We start from the raw sequence: 10,276 nt of genomic DNA, 5'->3' as shown, positions 1-10,276 counted from the left end.
GAATGTCAGCTGGTACTATTTGTATTACATGTCCACACATGGGTCCTACAAGGAAGTACTTCCAAGATTACATTAACCATAACCTTACTTCAATTTTGACAGTAAAATTCTGTTTCTCATTAAAGTGAATTATGTATAGTTTACTTCTAATCCTTAACTTAACCCCCAAACGTTTATTTATCTCCCACCATGTTCCAAAGTGAATCTGAGGTGAGTTACTAAGTAAATCTACACAGATAAACTTTCAATTTTATAGAGGAGAGATTTAAATAATAAAGTTTACCAACAAAAATGATTACCAAATTATTTTATTCTATAACAAAATATAATGTGCCTTTGGGAGAAAGACGATAAAAAAAATTTATATATTCCATGAGGGGTACAGGAAAAGGTACGGCCGATTCTTCCAATTGTGTAGATGATGTCATTCTAACCGCAATCAGGCTATTACATAATAAGACTCTACCCAAAGTCTTCCTTTAATTGTATTATAATTTAAAAGCCTGTGAATTTTAGTGTAAGCAAAAGAAATGTTTTTTCAAAGACCTGAATCATCTATGTCTAACATCACCTGATAGAATAAGGTCTCATTTCATTTATTATGATGAATGACTGCCGCCTAGCGGATGTCACTGCCTGCAAATCTCTACCTGCACAGAGATTATCTGGTCTTTATTGCTTTCTGGGATGCCAACTTCCACTCAGTTTCTTTGGAAATTAAAAAGGAGAAGCAAGGAAGTTTTGCTTTATATTTCTTTTCTATATATTATTTACGTTTTAGTTCTTTTTATTTAGACTGGGATATCACATACTTACGTTAAGATAGTACAAATTTAAAAATAAAGATAACCATTAAAGATAAAATTATTCTATCACTATTTCTTTAAATCATAAATTTAAAAGCACTGTTTTTGAGAAGTAAAAAAGTAAGTATTCGACCTCACATACAGACTGAAGTTCAATATACTTCATGTACAAACATGCAGTTTCAATTATTTATACACAAGTTTTATTTAAAGAAAAGCAAAACACAAAACCACAGCATTTCAGTCAAGGAAATTAGGAAAATCCCAAGTGCTTTCATGGTTCTTCAGTCACCATCCAAATAATACACCTTTTAAACCAGAGTTAAAATAAATTCAATAAGCAGACTGAACTGCTTCAGAACACTACTCTGTCTTCCTGCGTTCTTTCCCACCAAAGCGTGCTGTTTAAGGTTCCACAGCTGTTATCTTCTTCCTCTTGTTCTTTAGTGAGTTCTACAAAAACCTAAATGAAAGTAAATAAATTAATACAGTATTCCAGTATGGCAATTATCTCAAAGAATGTTTAAATCAGAAACAGTGTAAGACTCTATCTAAATACATTAACCATTCAACTATCAAGAGATACGTTGGCATTAATATTACTTAAACAGAATAACCTCCTTAATCACAAAGTTGAATGCTATGAGGATTAACAGATTGTTTCTTGATAAACATACAAGTAGCAGTCATAAAAAGATTATTTATAAATATTTCAGCAATGTAACTTCAGATATATGAAATAACAACACCCATTTTATTTACTAAAGAATAATATTGAGCCTTCCAAAATAAGTAGATGGAGAGCCTAAAGTTGTTTAAGATTATACAAAGTTTAGGCATATTGTGTAACAATTTGTCTCTGGTTCATAAACATCATCCCTCTCCAATATAAATCCAAATGATTAGGGGAACCTGGGTGGCTCAGTCGGTTAAGCTTCCAACTCTTGGTTTCAGCTCAGGTCATGGTCAAGTCCCATGTGGCTTCATGCTTACTGGAGAGTCTGCTTTCCCTCTCCCTATACACCTCCCCTTATACACATTCTCTCTCTCAAATAAATAAATCTTTAAAAACCAATAAATAAATCTAAACAATTAGATAACACTTACTTATATAAAAGAATTTTTAAAAATTTAACTTTAGAGTACCTGTTCCAATGTTGCTTGAGAAAAGCTGTATTCTTCAATGGCAAAAGTATGTTTAGCTATTACAATATGAAAACAATATTTTAATTATTAATATTTCTAAAGAAAAAAATGGCAGAATAAAAATAAATAAAAAATATTTCTAAGAAATAAATTTTGTTTGTTTCTTACTCTGTTTCACTTTTTTTTTCAATTTATTTATTTTCAGAAAAACATTATTCATTATTTTTTCACCACACCCAGTGCTCCATGCAAGCCATGCCCTCTATAATACTCACCACCTGGTACCCCAACCTCCCACCCCCCCGCCACTTCAAACCCCTCAGATTGTTTTCAGAGCCCATAGTCTCTCATGGTTCACCTCCCCTTCCAATTTCTAAAGAATAAAAATTCTTCATTTCTAAAGAATAAAAAAAATAACTACTAAGTGGTTAAAAACCTGTTTTAAAAAAAATTCTGTAATCAATTCACTTAAATTTGAAACTGCCAAAAAATGTTACTTTCCGCTATCTTGGTCCCTGAGGCACCCTACCAGCAACATTACTTGCCTCACCTCACCCCTTTACCCTCCCTGTCTTCCTTACTGTGGCTTTTCTCATGACTTCTTTGGCTCCCTGTTCCCTATCTCTCATTCCCCAATTTCCATTATAGCCTGTTCTGAACTTCTTGAACTAGATTCTGGATACAGTTCCTATGGCCGTATACTTTTTTGTATTTATTTCAGATCCTGTTGCAATCTAATCTAACATAAAATTTTCTGGCTTTCTATTCATTCCTGGAGTGATATTCTCCCCAAGCTTTATTAGGTTGTTGCATAGTTTACAAATTCCATAAAACAACCTGTGTGAGAATACCTGTTCCATCCAGGAGTTTACCTCTTACCACTTGCTGGCAGGGTATCTTTATCCTACCAATCATTTATTTTTAAAAACACATCACATTTCGATAATTTTTTTTAAGCTTTCAGGAATGTCCATATCCCTACACTATGGATTTTCCTCTCCTCTCTTCTGCTGCCACTGGTTTTGCTTCCACTGCTATTTCTAGGGCCTGAATCAAAGTGAGGGCTCTGGAAACTCAATGCTCTCACTTCTGGAATGAACCACTGTGTGCTAAGTAAACTGAACTTTCTCGCAGATGCAATGTGAAAAACCACGGTGATGTCAACTAAAATAGTAAAAGTTTTACACTACAGTATACCTGACCTACCAAACCTCTATGATATTAGTGTTTAACCTATATCTTACATTAAATTAATAAAAGGTTATCTTTTTATTTACAATAGCTTCCACAATAAACAGTCCTAATCTCTAAATTTTTAAATAAAATTCTTTCATAAATTGAAAGCTACCTTACAATCTTTTTCAAATCTTACCTTCTTCCAGCTTAGAAAAAGATTGTGAAAGGGATGGAACATCTTCCTTAGGAATCTTATAAGCCAAAATAGAAGAAAAACTGGAAACAGATAAAATATTAGAAAAATTTAAAAATGACTGCTAGTATGTTCTAAAACTAAAGTTCAAATTTTATTTAAGGTTCAAAATTAAACTCCAACAACTTATTTTGATACATACTTAGAAAAAAAATTGTTTTAAATCTTAAAATATTTCCATGTGAAATTCTCTCATTACTACTGGTATGAGAACTTTTTAAAATTTAAATACTATTGAATATTGCAAGATCTAATACTAAGTTGGATATAAAACCCCAGTTATCAGACTATATTAGTCCAATACTGGTGATATAAGCAGAACTTTTTTTTTCCTAATCCTTAAAGCAATAACCACCTTTACAACTATTGCTCTACAAAAAAACAAAAAACAAAGAACAACAACAAAAAAAACTACATTTTTAAAATCTTTACCTCTCTTGACGGCTTGCATTTGGGAAAATGTACTGTATTTCTCTTTGAAGGCGGTCTACTTCTAGGTTTTCTATCCAGTCCTTTAACTTTATTTCCAAAAAGTAGCCTTTTCCAAATTTACTCTTCAGATGCTGGACAGTCCCAATACATCTGTAGTGATTTTAAAAGCAAGCTCAGATATAAAATGACTGGACAGTTTCAAAGAATGATTTCTCAAAGGATGAGTTAAATTACATGTATGATGGGATATTTTTAAATGTATAGAGAAGTTGCAAATATAATACAGAGCGTCTCTATATACCCCTCACCCAGTTTCAGTTTCCCTATCATTATGATCTCATATAACCATGGTACATTTGTCAAAATTAAGAAACCAACACTGATATATAACTATTAACTTTATATTGGACTTTATTTGGATTTCACCAGTTTTTCACTATAGTCCTTTTTCTGTTCCAGGATCTATCTAGGATACACACTCCACTTAGTCCCCACAGGTCTGTGACAGTTTCTCACTCTTTCCTCCTTTTTTTGCCTTTGACAGTTTTAGGAATTGGTCAAGTGTTTAGGTAGAATGTCTCTCAATGTAGAATAGTCTGACATTTTTCTCTTTAGACCGGGGTTAGAAGTTTTGGAGGAAATGCCACAGAGCTGAAGTACCTTTTCTATCAGGGGTACATGATGTCCACATGAAACTGCTCTTCTGTGAACTTACTATTGCCCTCTTTCCATACATTAGAAGAGACTGGCTAAATTCAGACTACACTTAGGAGGTGGAGGATTACCTTCCCCTCCCAGAGGGAGCAGTATCTACATATACTGTTTAGAATCTTTCCCATAAGGAAAATCTGCTCTCCTCCCACATTTATTTTATTTATTCAACCATTTATTTACAAGAGTATGAACTTGAATTACAAATATATTTATTTTATATTTTGGATTATAACCCAATAAAATGCCTAGCAATTTTTTAAAATAACAAATATCGGGCTCCTGGGTGGCTCAGTGGGTTAAAGCCTCTGCCTTCTGCTCAGGTCATGATCCCAGGGTCCTCTGCTCAGCAGGGAGCTTGCTTGCTTCCTCCTCGCTCTCTGCCTGCCTCTCTGCCTACTTGTGATCTGTCTGTCAAATAAATAAATAAAATCTTTAAAATATCTTTAAAAAAATAATAAATATCATGCATGAAAAACAACATTCCAAGTTATTGAACCATTAAACTAATATACAAATGCAAAGCAGCTAGCAAAATTTCTTAGAAATAAACTATATTTCCAAGTAATTCTACAGAAAGCTAATAGCCAAACATTCAAGTAAGGATACTTTTTTTGGCATTTAAATTTATTACTATAAGTTTTTGAAATGATTACTCAGCACCCCCAACCCCCGCCACCACCAAACAGCATGCATTTCAGACATTTACCTTAACTGCCCAGATACCATGATGGCCACCCGGTCACAGACAGCCTCTGCTTCCTCCATATAATGAGTGGTCAGAATAGCAGCCCGCTTTTTATTTTTAAATGCAGTTCGAATTGCTCGCCTATAAAAGATAAGTAAAATAAACAGAGTAAAGCATCTCAATGTTCATGAAAATCCAACTATTTGGTTAACTAAAATTTATTAGTATCTATTGCTATAGTTATTACAATCTGCCCAACTATGATTCTTCTAATTTCTTTTCCTTTATTTTGGAAAGTTTGTCAAATAAACAGAAATTCCAGGTGCCTCGTTAGCGCAGTAGGTAGCACGTCAGTCTCAAAATAAACAGAAATTCCATGATTTCAAATGTTTTATGCATTAAAAATAAATGATAAAATTTGATGCTTTTTCATGTTGTAACTAAAATAGCCATAAAATCATAGGGAAAATGTAATATGTTTCTGTCCTACACCTCACACTTTACAGACATGGAAATGTAGGTTCAAAGAGTTGGTCAACCAACTAGCACCATGAATTCCTAGGCATTCCAACATAAACTCAAGCCAATATTATTATAAGAATTAGAACTTAAGTTAAATGACTTGGAAAAAATCTTTTAAAAGCTATTCAGACAGCAGTACTCTTTATCGTAATAATTAACCATATATTTATTTTTATTCTTGAATAAATATTATTAATATTTTATGAAAGTATAAAGCTCAGGCTTTATCAGTAAAGTTTATCAGTAAAGTTTTTCAGTAAAGTTTAAAAGTTTATGGCAGGGGTTCCTGGGTGGCTCAGTTAAGCATCTGCCTTTGGCTCAGGTCATGATCTTCAGATCCTGGAATCGACCCTATGTTGGGCTCCCTGCTCACTGGGGAGCCCATTTCTCCCCTTCCCTCTGCTTCTCCCCACTGCTCATGCTCTCTCTCTCAAATAAATAAAATCTTAAAAACAAATAAATAAAAGTTTATGGTGTTCTCTAGAAATCAAAATATTTAATTTTTTATCACTATTTTGTCATTTGTGTAAGATTTTAAATCAATATGCATATATAACTAATATAAAACCATTAGTTATAATAAAACAAACTATTCTTTTATTTTAAAGTATGATCTAGTATAATGTGTCTCAAGCATCTTTCACGTCATACTCACCACATGTGCTGTTTCGCTTTAGGATCCATACCTGTAGATGGTTCATCTAACAGGGTAATGTGAGGATTCCCCAGCATACTCAGGGCAAAACACAACTAGATAGAAAGAAAATGGGGAGGGGACCAATATTTGCATAAGAAATTTTATCAAGACAGTATTAGGCTCTAAACTATAAATAAGCCATACACAGATCTGTTGTTTAAAAAAAAAGTACCTTTCGCTTGATTCCTGCAGGTAGTTTCTTTATAGTTTTCTGAAGGTGTTCTTTTAAATCAAGTGCATTCGTTATCCTGCAAAATAGGTAATACAAAATGACTATATGATCACTCACTGTTTGTAATCATTGACAGTCTTCTTTCCAGAACACTCAGTTGGAGCTTACTATAGTAAGCTTAATTAGACCTTCAATCTACATAATCTTAAACAAATCACCATCTTGACAAAAAGGTTTACTTTAAGTTTAACATTTATAGGTATATTTATTCTGTAATTAAAAATAGAAAAATTATTTTTTTATTTTTATAACTATCATAATTATGTAAAGAATTTATGAAAAAGTAATGACCATTTTCTATGAACAGTATGATCCACAAAAATTGTTTTTAAAAATTAAACTTATAAATGTGAAATGTAAACCTTTCTCTGGGTAACAAAAAGTTTTAATTTTACCGAGTTATGACTTCTTTCATGTCACTTGAGCTCATTCCTTTCACAGCTCCATAAATTTCAAAATGTTCCTGCAATGTAATATCCGGCCACAGTGGGTTTATCTGAGGACAATATCCCATATACTTAACGGAATCATCACCATCAGTTGGCTCTGAAGAATAATCTCCAAGAAATACCTACAGAAAAACAAACCAATTTTAAATAACTTTTGGCTTAATTTACACTGTGAAGACGTGGTAAGTGAATTAATTCAAACTCTTCTCTAGAACCAGGGTAATATTAAGTCAAAATTTTATTCCTTTTGATGAAGAAAGGACATACATAGCTAAGTCAGAGTTCAGTGACATGGCCCAAAAGGGCGATAAGGAATGTAGGTTGACTGGAAAGATAAACTAGGATGATCAAGGGACCTCACTGGAAGGTGTTATTTGTGCCATGGAGGTAAAACAAATTAAATCATTTAGATTTCTACAGGGTAAGGAACACTAAATATAAGGATTAGTTAAGGCAAAAACCCAGAAGAGTATGCCTGGCATTTTCCAGGAAAATGGAAAATGGTTGGTGTAAAGTAAGAAAGGGGGAGAGGAGCAGAAGACAGGATCAGCGCAGTTCTGTGAAGTTTCCACAAAGTGGTGATATGCTTACAATCAAAGGATAATTAATGGCAGGGTCAATATTAGTTCCTATATCTCCTTAAGTTAATAAGACTGTCTTCCACAGATCAGGCTGGCAACAGGTCTGTCCACAGAAACCTGGCAGGCCAGAAAGGAGTGGAAGGAAATATTCAACATGCTGAATGGGAAAAATATGCAGCCAAGAATTCTTTTTCCAGGTTGTCATTCAGAATAGAAGGACAGATAAAGAGTCTCCAAGACAGGGGCACCTGGGTGACTCAGTCAGTTGAGTGTCTGACTTGTTTTTGGCTTAGGTCATAATCTCATGGGTTATGTTATCAAGCTCCCCCTCTAAATGGGGCTCCATATGTGGTGGGGAGACTGCTTGGTGGTTCTCTCCCTCTACATCTCCCTGACTCACTCTATCATTGTCTCTGTCTCTCTCTGAAATAAAGAAATAAACCTTAAAAAGAAAAAAAAAGGAGTTTCCCAGACAAACAAAAACTATTTTTATTAGTTCGTGACCACTAAAGCAGCCCTGCAAGAAATTTTAAGGTGAACTCTTCAAGCAAAGGAAAAATAAAGGCCAAAAGCAGCAAGGCTAGAAAGAACCAGAGAACATCACCAGAAATACCATTTTTATAGGTAACACAATGGCACTAAATTCCTATCTTTCAGTAATCACTCTGAATGTAAATAGACTAAATGCTCCAATTGTAAGACACAGGGTACCAGAATGGATTAAAAAACAAGACCCATCTATATGCTGCCTATAAGAGATTCATTTTAGACCCAAAGCTGAAGTAGTCATACTTCCGTCAGACAAACTAGATTTTAAAACAAAGACTGTAAAAAGTGATGAAGAAGGGCATTATATCTTAACTAAGGGGTCTATCCATCAAGAAGATCCAACAATTGTAAATATTTATGCCTCCCACTTGGGAGCACCCAAATATACAATTCAATTAATAATAAACATTAAAAACTTAATGATAATAATATAATATAATAAGGGGACTTTAAAACCCTACTTACAGCAATGGACAGATCATGTAAGCAGAAAATCAGTAAGGAAACAATAGCTTTCAGTGATACACTGGACCAGATGGACTTAACAGATATATTTTGAACATTTCATCCTAAAGCAGAAAAATATGCATTCTTTTCGAGTATACATGGAACATTCTCCAGAACAGATCACATACTGGGTCACAAATCAACCCTCAACAAGTACAAAAAGACTGAGATCACATTATGTGTATTTTTAGACCACAGTGCTATGAAACTTGAAGTCAACAACAAGAAAAAATTTGGTAAAACCACAAATATATGGAGGTTAAAGAACATCCTAAGTTAACCAGGAAATTAAAAGAAAAAAAAAATACACAGAAGAAAATGAAAATGAAAACAGGAGAGTCCAAAACCTTTGGGATACAACAAAGAGGGAAATATATTGCAATACAAGTCCACCTCAAGAAGCAAGAAAAGTCTCGGGCGCCTGGGTGGCTCAGTGGGTTAAGCCGCTGCCTTCGGCTCAGGTCATGATCTCAGAGTTCTGGGATCGAGTCCCGCATCGGGCTCTCTGCTCAGCAGGGAGCCTGCTTCCCTCTCTCTCTCTCTGCCTGCCTCTCTACTTGTGGTTTCTCTCTGTCAAATAAATAAATAAATAAATCTTTAAAAAAAAAAAAAAAAAAGAAGCAAGAAAAGTCTCAAATACACAAGCTAACCTCATAGCTAAGGGAGCTAGAAAAGGAATAGCAAATAAAGCCTAAAGCCAGCAGAATATAAATAATAAAGATTGGAGCATAAATACACAATATAGAAACAAACAAACAAAAACAGTAGAACAGATTAACAATACTAAGAGCTGGTTCTTCAAAAGAATTAGTAAAATTGATAAACCTCTAGCCAGACTTATCAAAAAGAAAAGAGAAAGGGCCCCAAATAGATAAATCATGAGTGAAAGAAGAGAGATCACAACCAAAACCATAGAAATACAAATAATTACCAGACAATGCTATGAAAAATTATATACCAACAAACTCAGCAACCTGGAAGAAATGGACAAATTCCTAGATACCTACAAACTAACAAAGCCAAAACTGAAACAGTAAGAAAGAGAAATTTTGAACAGACCCAAAACTAGCAAAGAAACTGAATCAGTAACCAAAAATCTCTCAACAAACAAAAGTCCAGGGTTGGATGAATTCCCAAATATTTTAAAAAGAGTTAATTCGTAGTCTCCTCATACTATTCCAAAATATAGAAATGGAAGGAAAACTTTCAAACTCATTCTATGAAATCAGCATTGCCTTGATTCCAAAACCAAAGACCCCACTAAAAAGGAGAATTCCAGGCCAATATCCTTGATGAACATGGATGCAAAAATTCTCAATAAAGTATCAGTGAATCAAATTCAACAGTACATTAAAAGAACTATTCACCATGATCAAGTTGGGTTTATTCCTAGGTTGCTGGGGTGGTTGAACATTCGCAAACCAATCAATGTGATACACCACATTAATAAAAGGATAAGAGCCATATGATCCTGTCAATAGATGAAGAAAAAGCATTTGACAAAAATACAGATCTTTTCTTAATAAA

The 10,276-nt window shown here is 33.8% G+C and overlaps 1 protein-coding gene across 3 annotated transcripts in view; it reads right to left on the bottom strand.

Annotated features, from left to right (window-relative positions):
- Positions 1–292: 292 nt before the first annotated feature.
- ABCA5 (ATP binding cassette subfamily A member 5) overlaps positions 293–10,276 on the bottom strand; it is a 70,671-nt gene continuing 60,687 nt past the window's right edge. For all 3 annotated transcript variants that reach the window (XM_044247545.1, XM_044247546.1, XM_044247548.1), the window contains 8 exons: positions 7,059–7,234; positions 6,604–6,679; positions 6,390–6,484; positions 5,234–5,353; positions 3,814–3,963; positions 3,325–3,404; positions 1,953–2,008; positions 293–1,269 (listed from right to left, as the gene is read on the bottom strand). In XM_044247545.1, coding sequence (XP_044103480.1) covers positions 1,162–1,269; positions 1,953–2,008; positions 3,325–3,404; positions 3,814–3,963; positions 5,234–5,353; positions 6,390–6,484; positions 6,604–6,679; positions 7,059–7,234 — 861 coding nt within the window. In that variant the 3' untranslated portion in view covers positions 293–1,161. The remainder of the gene's footprint in view (positions 1,270–1,952; positions 2,009–3,324; positions 3,405–3,813; positions 3,964–5,233; positions 5,354–6,389; positions 6,485–6,603; positions 6,680–7,058; positions 7,235–10,276) is intronic.

This window comes from Neovison vison, chromosome 5 (genome assembly GCF_020171115.1).
Source record: "Neovison vison isolate M4711 chromosome 5, ASM_NN_V1, whole genome shotgun sequence".
NCBI classification, from domain to species: domain Eukaryota; kingdom Metazoa; phylum Chordata; class Mammalia; order Carnivora; family Mustelidae; genus Neogale; species Neogale vison.
Note: the sequence above shows the minus strand (reverse complement) of the source record. Positions and strands in the feature narration are given on the sequence as shown.